Here is a 16,878-nt window from a genome sequence, read left to right on the forward strand (position 1 = left end):
GTGAAAGACTACAAAGCAAAAGGCTGTGATGTGCTGCAACAATGTGATTGCTCGTTTAATGTGAATGTAGCCCATGATATGGGTACAAAAGTGGGAGGGGGAGGGCCTTGGGGAGTTACTGTGTACTGACAGCAACCGCTGCAGGTCTCGATTTCTGTCATGTGACCCGGGTTAGGACAGACATGGGGCTTGTTTTTTAAGGAGAGGCTCGTGGAAGCTCACTATATCTGACACTGAAATAACTCTCTGCCAGGTGCTGCTTTACACTTCAGCTTTCTCTCGTTACATTTCACCAAAACAAGGCCAAAGACACCAGCACGCACATTCATACATGTCTGTAAATGGGTGAGGGAGAAAAAAAAGTGCATTTCCCAAACCAAAATAAAAAAAAAAAGAAAACAAAGAACTGTACCTTCTTGTTTGATTTCTTCAGTCCTCAGACGCTTTAGAAAAATATACATCTGCTTTTTTAAATTCTATACAAGGGAAAATGTCTTTACATGTAAACGTTTGGATTGGTTTTGGCATCTTTGTTCTCAGGTCCGTGGGCTTTGCTTCTCCACGGCTCGCATCTATGGAAAGCAACACAAATTTAACATCAATTAAATAGAGAGTGAATTATAAGATATGTGTCCAAATGTATCTTGAAAACATCTCCATTAAGGTTTACCTATTATTATGGACAAAGACATCCCACAGAACTCAGGTGCTCTGGAGTAACGACACGCCTAAACCTAATGTCACAATGCCCAATCAGAGGAGAGAGGAGTCCATCAGAGAGGCTTAAATATGCACATCATTGGGCTGTGAAGCAGTGTAACTATGTTCGTGATGCACTTTCATGTATTGCCTTTGAGATTGATTTGTGATCTACGGCTTATTATATGATATTAGTAACTTACTTCACTAATAGCACTGTCAAGGCTGAAGGCAGCCTTTTCCTCACAGCTCTATAAAGGCAAGGATTGCTGGTGTGCAGTAAGGTGAATGGACTATCATAGAAACATTTATTTCCTTTACAGGGTAAGAAATTGGTGATTAAGATTTTAAACAGTTTATTTTTTCAACAGAGAAAACCATCATAGATCCTCCAGAAAGAAGACACGTTTGGGCCTAATCTGTGTCATTTTTGGTTCTTACAGCACGTGTTGTTTGGGCCTGATGTGGGCCATACATCATGAGCCAGGTTTGACTTGTGTTACAGTACATGTTGTGTGGGAAACACATTTGTCCACAACACACCTCTGACACCTGACCCATATAAGGTGTAGCTTTGGATTGCCAGTAAGCCATAGGAAACTGCAGATGTGTCATATTTGGGCCACATTTGGGCCAAACATTCATTGCTATCTGAGCTGCACTTTCTTACATGAGCATGATGGACTTCCTTACATGGTCATTTTCTCAGTACCCACCTCATGTCCAGCCAATGCAGAATGATGTTCACAGGTAGTATTCTGGTTCTAAAATGAGTGTAACATGGCTGTAATAGTGAAGTCTTAACTTCAATTTTATCTCAATTTCCACTATAATCACTATATCTTGCTGTTGATTTCATGGGCACTGAGCTGATAGAGATCCACTGGGTTGGATTAAAGACAAGCTGAACAGTAAATGTGGCATGAAATCAGCAGTGTGTTTTGGACAACACCGAGAAAATGGTCAGTGCTTCAATAGCAAATGAAGGAAAATCATTTCAACAGGAAAACTGGCATATAATAGGTTTTCTATTGTATGCATACAGTATATTCTCATTCACTGTATGCTAGCCCAAATGCAAGAACATAGCTTTGAGGATCTCTGGGGCTTTATCCCTCTCTGGCAGACTGTTGGCTTTAGGCATTGTAGGCTCATCTGCATCTGCTCCCAAGCATCCAATTTAATTTTATTTTTTTATGTGGAGATTACACACACTGTGGTTGTGTAAAACTCAAACTAGCTGAATTCTTCAAATGTTTGTTCATATACCAATCAGCAATAAAATTACAATGTCATCTTTGTTATAGTCTATTTTTCAGATTTACTGACCATATAGTTGCACTTCATAGTTCTACAATTAAAGGTTTTAGTCCATCTGTTGCGATGCATACTTTCTTAGTAGAATTTCACTCTGGTTTTCAACAGGGCTTCTGTGATCTAATGAATTCCAAGGCTATGTCATCTGAAGCTGTGTGCTCCCAGTAGGGTCTCCAATGATAAACAGGTGTGGAGTGAAGGTCCGAACAAACACGATCCAAAAAGAAAAACTAATGACAATTGTAATAAGAGAAGCTTTTATCCTTCTTAGAAGACAGCCACCAGGAACCATCCGTAGTGTCAGGCCTGGTGGTTGTGTCTAACAACAAGTGCCTAGAGAGGCCATGTGGACCGACTATCCACAAGGTCTAGAGTAAGGGTGTGATGCAGTCCCCATTGGGCACAGGGCAGAGGTGAAGGGGCCCATGGCACTGTGGACCTTTGCAATGAAAACTGACCCTGATATTTGGGCTCACCTCTACACGCTGTGTGGGCTCTGGAAACAAATTCCTCAGTTGGGGTTGGCCTCTTTGCTTCTCTGGAGTTGCACAGGGTGTGAGGTGCTGAGCAGGTGTGGGAATACTCACTAGTCATACATCTGAAATTTATCCCAATAAATGAAAGGGTCAACTAAATGCAGCTTGGTTTTGTATAAAAGAAGACTTTGACTGTGCATATGCGCCCAATAGCAATTCAGAGTATTTAGTGCTCTTGGAGTTAGTGGGTAGAATTCTGGAGAGGCTTCGTTGTTTTACCTGGGGACTTCATTGCTCAAGTGTTTTTGGGACCAGAGCACTTTGGGCGAAAGTTCAGTGATTGATTTTGTGGCTGTGTCTTTTGACTTGAGGTTATATATTTTGGACATATGAAGAGGGGAAAAAAAGAGGGACTGACCATCTATTGATCTCCATTTGGTACTGAATTGGGTCAAATGCCAGGGAAACTGTAAGATAGTACTGGTAGGTAAAAACGTATAATGAGTGTTTGCTGGGAAAGACTGTCAGAAGACTGTCTAGAAGGGTTATATATCAGACTGCCAAGAGAGCTTCTCCAGTGGTCAGGGAAGCAGTCAAGCAGAAGCAGACTTTTTTGAACTTGGCTGGCTTGAGAAACTCCTGATTCAGTGGATGATTACCAGCAGGCCAAAAAGATTGCAGATTTGGCAGGTCCAGAGGCTAAATCTAGAGTGTGGGAGGAGTTTGTAGAGGCAATGAAGAATGACTTCTGGGCATCTTAACAGAGGTCCTCGAAAACAATTTTACAGCTCAGGACGGGAAGGGGGGGATACTGCCTAGGTTGTGCTCAGCAATGATGGTGCAACTCTAAACCCTACTGAGGGTGCTGTCAGGCCTTGAAAGGAGTACATGGTGTGGATGAGATTTGAGATTTGACTTTGAATTGATGAAAGCCCTTTGTACTGAGAGGGCTGTCTTGGCTGACATACCATATGACATGGACATCAGGAACAGAATTTGTAAACTGGCAAACCAGAGTGGTGATTTCCCATTTTTTAAAAAGGTGGACTGAGTTGAGTGTGCCAATTATTAGGACACTTCTCAGCCTCCCTGGTAAAGTCAATGCCAATATTCTGGAAAAGAGAATCTGTCAGTAGTCAAAGCTCAGATTCAGGACATATATTGTGGATTGTGTCCTGGCCGTGGGACAGCTGATGAACTCTTCACCTTCTGGCAGATAATTTAAGGGCATGGGAGTTTGACACTCCATTATAGATTTGTTCTGTGGATCTGGAGAAGACATTCAATTCTGCTCTCAGAGAAATTCTGTGGGGTTGTTCTGATAGTATTGGGTTCCAGGTTCACTCTGTTCATTCCTTGTACTCTTAGAGTGTGAGCTGGGTTCTCGGCAGGAAGTTGTGACTGTTCATTGTGCATTAGACTCTGTCAGGGTTGTGCCTTGTCTCCACTCCTTTCCCTGGTGTTTATGGACAGGGTGGCAAGGCTTAGCCTTCTGTTGAGGGACTCAAGAGATGTCATTTGTGCTATTTGTAGACGATAATATCCTTCTGGCCTCTCTTCATATAAAAGCCTCTAGAATGCACTTGAAGTGTTTGCAACCAAGTGTGAACCACCCACACTGTAGTCTACAGGCGTAGGTGATGAGATTGACACTGGTTTATGTGTAGCATCTGCAGTTATTCAGTCACTATAAGTCATAAAGCAAAGCACTTCATTTACCAGTTGATCTAATATCCTCAACATCATCTATGGTCATGAGCTTTGGGTAATGAGATTGCAGATATAAGTGGCCAAAATAAGATTGGCAGATTGAGGACTTGCTGGAAGAATTATATCTCCCAGCTGGCTTGGGAATTCCTGGGGATTGCCCAGTAGAAGTTAGAGGACATTGAGGGGGACAGAGGTGACTGGGCTTCTTTGCTTGCCTTGATGCATGACTTGATTCTCAAATGGACTAAGCCAAAATTAAGAAGAAAAAATTTATGACGATAGTGCTCACTCACTGTCCACTCTATTAGACTCATCTGCATAATTGGTTCACCTTGTACATACAAAGTCAGAGACAGTGGCTAATATGGAACTGCACAGTTTGGAATAGTCATACTCTAGTCCTTTTGCATGGTCCTTAGGATGCTGTTGGCAGAATATTTTTGATTGGTGCACTAATCACAGTAAAACAGTGACACTGAGGTTTTAAAAAATTTCAGCAGCACTGCTGTGTCTGATCCACTCACTAGTGCAACAAACCCTACCGCCACCATGTCAGTTTCACTGCATAACAATGTTTGCACCGCAATCTATGGACTACAGTCTGTAATTGTATAACTGCAAAGTACAGATACAGGCATTGGCATAACTATTTAACTATCCATATATTTGATTGTCACACTTTACAAAGTAAAAGTGTTGTGAAACATTCATTATCCTGTTCAAGGTCACAGTGGATCTAGAGCCTACTCACTTGGTGTCACTTGGTACAAGGTCACTTGGTACACACTCTGGAGGTGGTCCCAGTCCTTCACAGGGCACTAGAACACTCAGAGGAAACCCACACGGACATGGGGAGAACACAACAAACTGCTCGCAGATGGTCACCCGGAGTGGGACTTGAACCCACAACCCCAGAAACTGTGTGACAGCAACACTACCCATGTTGAAAATATTACTGTTAATTTTATAACAATCTTTCTGTAGTAGTAAATAGTAGTACAACAAATAAACTCTATTACTGTCCCTTGATTTGAAATACCTGACTCCATTCATCACACATACTAGGTAAGGTGTGTTAGAGCAGGAACTGAGAAACATGTCAAGAGGCTCTCAATGCTTTAGATGAGAACAAGTCTAGACAGTTTCCCTTAGATTCCCAAGTTGCAATTTTTATGCAGTACCACAACCGGCCCTAAATCATATACTGATAACCTGAATAGTCAAAGTAAAAACAATAGACGAACTTAAACTGCATTTGTTGAAATTGTATTATCTTTATGAATGTATTTATCATTCAGCACCATTCCCATGGACCAACTGCTCTACACCCTCTCAGTTATTCTAAGCCTCAACATCTGTTTCAGCTCCTGATTTCCAATCCTTGAGGAGTTGGATCAGGTGTGTTTTCACAGCAAATGGCCAAAATTGCTCAGTATGGTAGGATAAGTATATAACAACATATTGATATTGATATTGAACATATTAATAGCCTGTAGCTACTGTAACATTTTCAACAATGCCAACATCAAAAGCTGTGTCTAGGTAGGCTAGCAGCAGGCAAAGAACATGTTTTGCTCACCATTTGCCATCTCCCTGGTTTGTTTGTGCACTGAAAAATGTCCAGTGTTTATATGTAGTCATGGCTTGGTAAGTAGGAAACAAAGAAAATGTCTCAGTCCTAAATGACTTAGGCACTGTCCCTCTCACAGCCATGGCCGAGAAACAGTATATGGAGGCATTTGAACAGTGGAGAGACTGGCGAACATTGAAAAACTTGAAATGAGACGCAGATGTTGATTATTTCTTGCTCTATATGTGGGCATTATTGACTGAATTTTGCTGTTTCTACGCATTACTTAAGGCAGAACTGACTCTTAATTTGGATTATTGTTAACTGCATGAAAGTACATTGTGGCACGGTGGCACACCAGGTAGTGTCACAGTCACACAGCCCCAGGGATCTGGAGGTTGTGGGTTTGATTCCCGCTCCGGGTGACCGTCTATGAGGAGTGTTCTCCTTGTGTCCGCATGGGTTTCCTCCGGGTGCTCTGGTTTCCTCCGACAGTCCAAAAACACACGTAGGTAGGTGGATTGGTGACTCAAATTGTCCGTAGGTGTGAGTGAATGTAAGAGAGTGTGTGTTGCCTCCAGGGTGTATTCCCACCTTGTGCCCAATGATTCCAGGTAGGCTCTGGACCCACCTGAACTGAATAAGCGGTTACAGATAATGAATGAAAGAACAGTACAGTCATGCCAAAGCTTCTATAAAGCTAAACAACTTGAGTTACAAAAGAGTTTCTGTGGTAAATCAAACAGTGAATAAAATCATATACAATTAATCTTCAACCCTAAATCAGCTACAGACATTTTCTTTCCACTTTCCACCAAACAAACTTTTCCACTTCGGAACATACACCAATTGTATGTACAGTAAAACTGACTGCAAATAACATATTGTAGCTCTGTAGGTTTAGTGAATAACAAAATACATGTCTGATAAAAAGCAAGCCTTGCAACTGTGGTCTAGCTGATGTAACCTATTGACGATTACCTCCACCAAAAACTAGGTGGGGAGGCTAGCCCAAAGATCATTTCACTGGACTGTGATGTTTTAATAATTTTGCTATAACAAAAATTGATCATAGTCATCTATTAGTCTTTGTTAGGTGTACTTTATTATTATCTGTGATATTCGCCAATACGTCATTTTGGAGGTAATGTTACAGTAAGCGCTTCAGTGAAAATAGCAAAGTACTTACATTAGTTTTACATTCAGGCAACAATAACTGCACTATAACTGGAGAAGCATGAGCGAAGTGAGACAATTCCATACCAACTCAGAAAGGAAACCAGGGACTTGGATGAATTGACATCTTTTAACAATATTGATCCATATGTCAAATCTGGAGTGCTGCCTGGACTCTGCACTGCTGCCTACAACCTTGTAGTTAGATACTACACAATGTGTTTGCAGTATAAGTGCATAAATTGCAACTATAAATCCATTGAAGCTCACAAACATTCACTAATGGCTGGGTGCAGAAATTCCTCTCACTATGATTACACCGTACTAACCATAAATGTAAGATGGCTGTAATAGAAGAAACATGGCTTATCTTAGAAGACTTCAATTACATTCCACCTTTTACTCCCATTAAAGCAGAATATTGCAAATATAAAATCTTTTTTTCCAGCATTATGTATGAAGCAAAATGTAGAAAAGTATTTAATATGCCCCATGCTTTAATTTTTACCATTTCCATTTGTTGGACTTATTATTTCCACCTTGTACACAACATGATCGTACCATTTCACCAATAAAAAGGAAGTGAACTCTAAAAAATGCACCAAGATAACCACCCCACCCCCAAAACACAGTTATATTTAGCAGTCATCAACCAAATCAAAACTTCTTACCATCTTCCGCTGGTTACCGAGGCAGAATGTGCAGATAGGTCTGAGAGCTGTGCGTGTGGCACCGCCCTGCAGGACACTGCGGAACTGCAAGCAGGGTGTCCCTTCGCTAGCGCCCTCTCCCAGCAGCAGGACATTAGCAAGGTGTGCAATGTAGCTGGAGGCCAGCCGCAGTGTCTCGATCTTGGACAGCTTCCTGTCAGCTGGCTCTGTGGGGATGAGGGTCCTCAGCGCACTGAAGGCCGAGTTCACACTGTGTGTCCGATCACGTTCCCGAGCATTTGCCGCCTGCCGCTGCTTACTGACACCCCCAAGCTTTCGCACACCTCGAGGGGGTCGCCTCATACACTCCCCCACTGACTTCTCCGAGCTCTCACTGCCACTGTCCAACTCTTCTGGCTCTGAGGGGGAGGAGCTAATTACAAAAATATACAGTAGTATACATTAATACACAATAATATACTTTAATAAACATTATCACGTGAATACATATTAACTACCCTTAGACATCTCCAAGCCTTAACTGCCAAGATCCAACAACAGTACTGTCCTGAAATCAAGTGGGAGAGGGGTTGGGCATGGTTTCCTTTACCCTCCTCCAAAACTGACATAGTGCAGTTTCTGCAGTGCTGAGCCCAGAGTAGCAAAAACAGAGGCTCTATTCTCCCTATTACAGTACAGTGAAGCATAACAGTGATTTTGAAGTTGTAATTTTTAAAGTAGTGTTCCTTTAAATTGACACTCCACCCTTTACCACATTACTAACTGCATAACCAAATGTCCACCCTCTCACTTCTGAGTTATTCAGTTATCACATTCAGAATTTTGATTTGATTGCATTCTGAAACATAATCAGTAGTGAGCTCAGGCACTGATTTTGGATAACTAGGTCAGGATCACATACACTACTCTACTCTAACTCATCCTAAAGGTAGTGGATGGAGCTCCATCATTCCAGAGAATATACTGCTCCTCAGCCTCTTACTAAGAGCTTTATACCCTTCTAGTCAATACTTGGCACTGGTAATGGCGACATCAAACTTATGTGCAGCAGCTACAGAGCATTTAATGTCATTGCAAGGGTTGCACCTTAAATTATAATACCAAAATGGTCTGAATGAATAAGACACTCTTTCGGGATTAAGTTACTTAACATAAGCAAACAGTTTTAAACAAAACTTATCGTTTCATTTGAACAATTTCATAATTAGAAATATTACGTATGTTGACTAGAATAGCATTAATGTCTTGGTTATTACTGCAGCTATACGAGCAAAGTTATAAAAGTAACTTACAGGCTAGTGGGCTGGTGGTCTCTTGGCCCGGTGGACTTCATGCTGATGGGTGGAGGTCTGGGGGCTGTGTGGAGGGCTGTTTGGAGGGTGGAGGTTTGGAGGGTGGTCCTGGGGGCCGTTGGCTTTCCATAGCTCTTTATTTTGGAGTGAAAATAGCAGCCGGCGGCAGCTGTTTCCGATCTGTTGCCTTGGGGGTTCCTCTGACCACCGAAACACTTTCACTGCTTTAGCTGAGGGGGAGCTCTGGGGCACGACACCATCTTGTGGTGAATATATTTCTTGGGGAAAGGGGCAACTGCGTTACAAAGGAATTAATGTGGATTGTTTTTCCACATTGTGCTGTGGTAAGAGTGTTTTTCAATAGATTTTAGAACATTGCTGTGTGAATTTGATGGCATTTAGCCACATAAACGTTATAGAGGCCAGGTTCTATTGTTTATGATTAGATCTGGACCACAAATACATATCCGCTAATTTCAGAGGAATTAATTTCATGGAGCACCGTCAGTCCAGAGAACACAGTTCCACTGCTCCACCCTTCGCTGGGGGTGATAAACGCCTCTAGCAAAAACTTACAGCTGCTCCGGAGTGTCAGTGTTTTCTCAATAAAGTAATAATTATTATTTATCACTATTTACCCGCTGTACTAAAGCACTGCCCAACACAATGGGAGCAACATTTTTGAGCAGCTGCACATGAGTCCAGTGTAAAACCAAAATCCCTTCAGGGAGGTATAAAGCCCCCAAAACATTGTACTGAGCAGCAGGCAAGCTGTGTTTTCAGGAGTTATGAAGCCCCATCTAATAACTTGAGTAGTTGTTGGGATCCAGAACTTGTAAACAATATTAGGACCTGACATAACTAATGTTAAAACGACTGAACGTCGTCAAATCCTCACAGCAATGCTCTATCGCAGGTGTAAAGCCTTCCTAGAAGAGCAGAAACTGAATACTTTTCAGTTCAGAAGAAATGTCGTGTGTCTACCAGCTTTTAGACTTTATCATAGACATTATCACTGTGTAATTACTCTTTTCCACTTTCTCTCGTCTTATTTTTGGACACCACCTGTCACACACTCCACATGGAGCAGGAGAGTATTTATAAACACACACACACACACACACACACACGCACACGAGGACTAAAGGTTATTATAACTAACAAGTGACCACTGACCTCTGTGCAGGTGAACGAGTTTTCCTATTTTGTCCCACATCCGCAGTTTTTTGTTTGTTATCACAGACACACACACGAACACACATTGAATATATCTTTAAAAAAATTAACATAATCACCAGAAAAATAAAATACAATAAAATAGAATATTTAAATCATTTTCAATCAATCAATCAATCTCTGTATATGCCCATTTTTCTCAGTCTTCCTATTTCAGTTTTTCAGTGCCTATCTATCTATCTATCTATCTATCTATCTATCTATCTATAGGGTGGGCCATTTATATGGATACACCTTAATAAAATGGGAATGGTTGGTGATATTAACTTCCTGTTTGTGGCACATTAGTATATGGGAGGGTTGAAACTTGGAAAGACGGGTGGTGACCATGGCAGTCATTTTGAAGTCGGCCATTTTGGATCCAACTTTTGTTTTTTCAATGGGAAGATGGTCATGTGACACATCAAACTTATTGGGAATTTCACAAGAAAAACAATGGTGTGCTTGGTTTCTGACCACTTATAAAATGTGTTCAAAGTGCTGCCCATTGTGTTGGATTGTCAATGCAACCCTTTTCTCCTGCTCTTCACACACTGATAGCAGCACCGCAGGAGAAATACTAGCACAGGCTTCCAGTATCCGTAGTTTCAGGTGCTGCACATCTTGATGGTATGGTGTGGTATATGGGGTACAAAGATAGTGGGGCCATTCTTCATCAATGGAAGCCTCAAGGCCACTGGATATGCAAAATTGCTACATGATGATGTGTTTTCCTCTTTATGCACTGAAGCTGGCTCTCTCTCTCTCTCTCTCTCTCTCTCTCTCTCTCTCTCTCTCTCAGGACAGGTATTTGGTAATTTGCATGTTATAATGCAGACTAAAATCTTAATAACCTCCAATAATGACTTAATAATACTAAACCCCAAATACTAATCTATTTGTCGAAAGACATTTTTTTTTTGACCACCAGGTGGCAGTGTTGCACTGGTCTCATTTCGAGGCTTTAAGATATTACAGTTGTTTTAGTCTGAAATCTAAGTAGATTTGTATAAAGTGTGTTATTATGTTATGTATTATATATTTTTATATGGAAAATACCGGAAAATAAAATTTATGTTGCATTAAATACTAATATCATCTTTCACATGACTGAATGTGTTCTCTCTCTCCTGTTATTTTTTCCTCTTATTTACTTCATCAGTCCTACCAATTTTTAAGACTGTACATCTCTCTCTTTCTCTTTAAACTTCTTTATCCCTCTCTCTCTAACATCTCTCTTACCCACTTCTCCTTTTTTTGTGGCAGGTTTGTCGTGATCCTGTCATCGGAGTAAATCATCACACCATCTCCATCAAAATGTGTGTGTGTGCGAATCAACACTCCACAGGGAGCAGGAGTTCAGCAGGTGTGTGTACAGGTGAGAATTCCTGTCAGGTCCCAGCACAGAGAAACAGCATACTAATTTAGATCACTGCGATCCAACAATCTGAGGTCATTTCGCTTTTCTCATTTTGTTTACTAACGTTCTGAGGTCAAATCATATGCTGCCATCCCCTTTTCTCATTTAGATCAATGAGGTCCATAGATAAGGGTTACCAAGTGTCAAAGATGTGAGAATACTGGAGTCCACTTATTTAGATCACTGATTTTCATACACGTATATCCCTAAATCCAATGATATGAGACTACTGTCCCACTTATTTGGTTCACCAATGTCCAAAGTTCTGAGTCAGTGTCATACACTGATTCACTTCATTTATGTTATTCTTAATTAGACCACAGAGGTCTAGTTCTTTCACTACATTCTGAGTGGGGTTGCCAGCCAAATGCTGCAGTATTCCAAATGCATCTGTTAAAGTAAAGCCCCGGTCCCAGGACAGTGGTCCAGTGGTTTCTAAAAGAGCTGCTTGGCCTCTGCTGGGGAAATTATAATTCACTTCAGCTTGAGTTCACACTAAATTAATGATTGGATAAAACACACACACACACACACACACACTTCTTTCCCCTCTGGACAACATCCTCTTCTATTCTATTCCTCTGTGTTCTGATGTAATGGGTTTTAGCCAAAAGATCTTTAGCCCGCACACACACACACACACACACACAGAGCTAAAAAATGCTTTAATTACTTTTCAAAGTCAGACACCAGTACCCTCTCTAGATGTTACATTCATTCTAAATAGCACTTCAACAGAGTGACTTTTAGAAATGTGAGATTAGCTTCTCTTTAGAGAGAGAATAAGGAAAAAGATTAGTGAAAAGACAATAGAGAAAAAGAAGGAAAGAAGGTCTTTGATCTCAGTGGAGCATGGTTCTGGCCTGTTTCTAACCCTTGTCATTAATCCCTGCTGGTTCCCACTGGTTGCTAATTAAAGCCACAGCTGAACCTTAAGGATGATCATTGAGGAGCAGCTGTTTCCCTGATTATAACTGTAAACACTCAGCTACTGATCTTGAATCATTGGACCTTGGTGATCTAAGTTATTGGACCTCTGTGATCTAAGGCCTTCTTAATACTGCGGGGCCAAATGGTTACCATATCCACGCCCTGCCATTCCACTCTGGTCTGAATTCATGAGTCTGCTTACGGTTTCTGTTTTTGGGCTGATGAGGAAGTGCCTAAAAAACTGTTGTGAGCTCGATAGAGCATCCTCAGTATGGAACCAGTCAGCGAATCCCATTGTCATTGAGCAAACTCACCAGAGCAATTCATCAGCTATCAGCACATGTAGCTAACTGTGCCAAAGAAACTGGGCTGAGCAGAGGTTTTAAGTGTTCTGTGCTAAACCAGTGGAAATGCTACTGGAACGGTTACACACTTTGCTGAGACCTGTTAAGCCCTGCAGTGGAAAAGAGGATTAAATCACTTTACCTTAATGATCTAAGTCAGTGGACCTCAGTGATCTACATTGTTGGACCTCATTTAGCTAAATCAGTAAACTTTAGTGATCTAAAATGGTTTGATTATAAACATCTAAATGAATATACCTACAGGATCTAAATGATGGACTTCAGTGATCTAAACCATTGGACCTTAATGATCTAAATTAATCAATCAATCTCAATGGTACAAAGCAGGGGATCTCAATGAGCTTAATCATTGGCAATTTTACATCACAGAAGTCCAGTTAATTGTTTGTATGTGTCTTTGGTTTAAAAAGGATACGATTTTAGTTCAAATCAAACCAAACCAAAACAAAACAAAAACACTTTTTATCAAATTCTGAGGATTCATTGTCATCTTTTGTTTGCTCTCCAGTTTGCACGCTGGAAACAATTATAATGCATTTACAAAGCCCCAGTGTCAGAAAAATGGAAAAAATGGGTCTTGACAAAGAAACAGTTTAGACAATGAAGAGACTTGTACATTTTGAAAAGCATGAATCGAGATGAGGATATTGCTCTCTTCTTGCCCCATAGGTGAGTAATATTGACTCATTTTTAAGGTGGAACTAACTACAAATTCGGGAGGGCGCTAACTACATGAAAGTAAACACAGACCGTGCTACAAAGCTAAACATTTTTAATTATGAATGCGCTTAAACAAGTTCAAGGGGGCACGGTGGCGCAGCAGGTAGTGTCACAGTCACACAGCTCCAGGGACCTGGAGGTTGTGGGTTTGATTCCCGCTCCGGGTGACTGTCTGTGAGGAGTTGGTGTGTTCTCCCCGTGTCTATGTGGGTTCCCTCCAGGTGCTCCGGTTTCCTCTCACAGTCCAAAAACACACGTTGGTAGGTGGATTGGCGACTCAAAAGTATCCGTAGGTCTGAGTGTGTGAGTGAATGTGTGTGTATTGCCCTGTGAAGGACTAGCGCCCCCTCCAGGGTGTATTCCTGCCTTGCGCCCAATGATTCCAGGTAGGCTCTGGACCCACCGCAACCCTGAACTGGATAAGCACTTACAGAGAATGACTGATGACTTAAACAAGTTCAAATTCAGCCACGTAAAACAACAGTCATTTTTTTCATCAAACATATCATTCCACCTTAAATGAGTGGGAGAATCTGAATGTACACAAACCAGACAGAGCAGCAAGTGGATTCCTTCCCTCCTCCACAAGTTACATAGTGCAGTTGCTAGAGGGCTGAGTCCAGAGTGGCAGTGACAGAGGCTCTTTTCTCCCTATTACAGACCAGTGAAGCATCACAATGATTCTGAGGCTGTAAAATATACTGTGTACTGTTTCTTTAACATACTTAATAAAGAGTTTGTACATTAGCTTTAGACATATATGAGGAAGGAAAACGTGAGCACTGCAACACTGTAAAATAAAGGAACTGGTGTGGAAGATGTAGATGAAGGAGCAAATGAAGATGTTTTGAGGTTGCGATGAGGGGATTAGATGCCAGAAGGCATTACAGTACGTCCTGCCGTGTGAAGGATGATCTGATATGAAGCCAAAAAGCAATTTTTCCCTCGTTCTCCTCATTCTCAGTCTGAAGATGATCTTTTCACCCTTCTGACTCCAGTCGAGTGAAGTTCCTTGTCCTTGTTGCTCGATGAGTTATCACTCATCTACTGATAAATTAACCATGTATATGTGTGTGTGTGTGTGTGTGTGTATATATATATATATATATATATATATATATATATATATATATTCTACAATAGATTTAAGCAGATACTGAAGCACTAGACTTATAAATATGGAACATTTTTTTAACCTCACAGGTTTTATTAAGCATTCCCTTGCAAAGAGTTCAATTTTACAGTAGTAATGGCTGCTGTAAATTAGGATCTCTCTCTGTCTTTCTTCCTCTCTCTCTCTTCTGGTTCACCTGCACAGTCATTCTAAGGATCCAACTGCCTTTTAAGAATAAGGAACACACCGTTTCGCTTGAAGCTCTGAAACTTAAAGCGATAGTTCCAGAAAAAAAAAAAAACATAAACAAAATCAGCCAAGACATGTTTGGGATCTTAGTATTACTCTGCTGCAAAGATCACAAGCTAGAAATAGGATTGTTCTCCTCCAAGCATGTTGAGCTGATGCAGCATAATCAGCATCCTCAACACTCATGGCTGAAGTGCTCTTAGTTTGAGTGCATGCGTTCATAGATAGAAGGAATTCTCACAGATCATGTCTTCCAAAGTATGTGTTCCCCGTGTGTCTGTTTGTGTTTCCTCCCAGAGTCCAAAACCATGTTTTTGGTCAAATGGATGTGTGTTTGAAGCTATATATTGGAGTGGTGCCTTGTACAGTGTGTGTTACTGTTTTGTGGCCAATGATTCTGGGTAGACTCTGGATTCATCGCAGCCTTGGTCAGGATGACATGTTTAAAAAATATGAATGAATGAATGAATGAATGAATGAATGTTCCCCTTCAAGCGAGTTGTGTTGGTGGCGATTGTATTAAAGGATGCTTGTGCTGGGTTTCAGCCTTCCAGCTTGGTAGAATCATGTGGTAGAGGATGATAAAGCTGATTTAGGAGATGCTAATGCTAATTGGATGGGTATGAATTTCTGTGTATTGTTGGCAGTATTAGCTGCAAAGCCTAAACTAAAGAAGCAAACTTAAAGACAGCAACCCTGTATCTGCTGATCAACTTAAATTACAACAAAATAAATCCTTTATAACTTTGTCTGGAGTGCATATTATCTCTTTAGCTGTCCTTGTTCCTTATTTTCTCTCTCTCTCTCTCTCTCTCTCTCACTGATAGCTTGGTCGCAGCAGCAAGGCCTGCTGGGTAGAGGGCTGTCGGAGGCGGGCGTCCTGCTGGAAGACATCAGAACAAATCAGCCTTAAATAAAACAGCAGATCTCTTAGTGAGTGTGTGAGCTTCAGAACAGACAGAAACCACTAGTTCCAATACAGCAGTTGGCTGGGAAATCTGGCCTGAGATTACTCCGTTAGTTTCTGTGAATGTAACCTTTACTTTTTTGTTCACAGCAGGAAAAGAAAAACTCATCTCAGATCAGTAGGAAATCAACCCAAACTCTGTAACTCTGCTTAACATGCTTCAGCATGAGGCCACTGTCACAGCTTCCTTTCAGTCACATGTCTGTAGTTTTCTCCAACAAGCACTAAAAATGTGTGCATGGAACTGGAAGTGATCTAAATGGGTAAATCTCAGTGATCTAAAGCACTGAACCTTATATAAATAAGTAACACTCAATGATCTATGGTCCAAACTCTAAATGATTCTATCTCAGGGATTAAATCTATACATCTCACTGATCTAAATCGTTGCACTAAATCACCTGAACCTCAGTGATCTAAAATAAAAAAAAACCTAAATCACTGGATCTCAGTGATCTAAAAATATTAACCCCAGGGATCTTAATCAGTATATTTCAGTGAGTCGTTGATCTTAATCAATAAACGTAAAAACACGTTAGGACTAAACCTAACCAAAACCAAGGAAACAAGACTCAAACAAGGAAACACACAGGAACCAATTCTAAAATATTATGATTTTTACATCACAAACAAACCAAACTGAAAACGTGTTTTTTGCAGCTTATTTTCCATACATTGTCTCTATGGACTGGGGTGTGAACCATATGTGAAGCTTTAACAATGTTTACATACTACGTCAAACTTAATTTCAAAAAAGCAAAACAAATTCCATGATATGAGCCCTTTAATATACAAAGATGACGTTAAGCCTTTAAGCCTTTAAACCTGTGATTCAGTGATGAAGAATGCTAGGAAAACCATCATCTGCCTGTGTGTTACTAAATATAGAGAATGAGGTGTGTTCTCCTCTGAATGTGTGTGTCCAGACCCAGCTGTAGCTTCAAATATAGTGTAGATCTGGAGAACTTTTACTGTCTTCCACACTCA

General features: G+C 40.8%; 1 protein-coding gene across 1 annotated transcript; it reads right to left on the reverse strand.

The window, feature by feature from the left end:
* Positions 1–484: 484 nt before the first annotated feature.
* On the reverse strand, positions 485–12,771 carry si:ch211-246m6.4 (transcription factor 15). The gene is made up of 4 exons (XM_066656489.1): positions 12,679–12,771; positions 8,912–9,111; positions 7,620–8,031; positions 485–572 (listed from the first exon to the last, which is right to left on the reverse strand). The coding sequence occupies exons 1-4, from the start codon at positions 12,769–12,771 to the stop codon at positions 537–539; spliced, it is 741 nt and encodes a 246-aa protein (XP_066512586.1). The 3' UTR covers positions 485–536.
* Positions 12,772–16,878: the final 4,107 nt, after the last annotated feature.

Source organism: Hoplias malabaricus, chromosome Y, assembly GCF_029633855.1.
Source record: "Hoplias malabaricus isolate fHopMal1 chromosome Y, fHopMal1.hap1, whole genome shotgun sequence".
Taxonomy (NCBI): Eukaryota; Metazoa; Chordata; class Actinopteri; order Characiformes; family Erythrinidae; genus Hoplias; species Hoplias malabaricus.

Coding starts and splice junctions, on each gene's coding strand:
- si:ch211-246m6.4 (XM_066656489.1), bottom strand. CDS start 12,771: ATGGGATTCGCTGACTGGTTCCATACTGAGGATGCTCTATCGAGCTCA. Junction 9,112..12,678: donor TCAGCCCAAAAACAGAAACC/GTAAGCAGACTC, acceptor TTCGGTGGTCAG/AGGAACCCCCAAGGCAACAG. Junction 573..7,619: donor TCGGTAACCAGCGGAAGATG/GTAAGAAGTTTT, acceptor TGCTTTCCATAG/ATGCGAGCCGTGGAGAAGCA.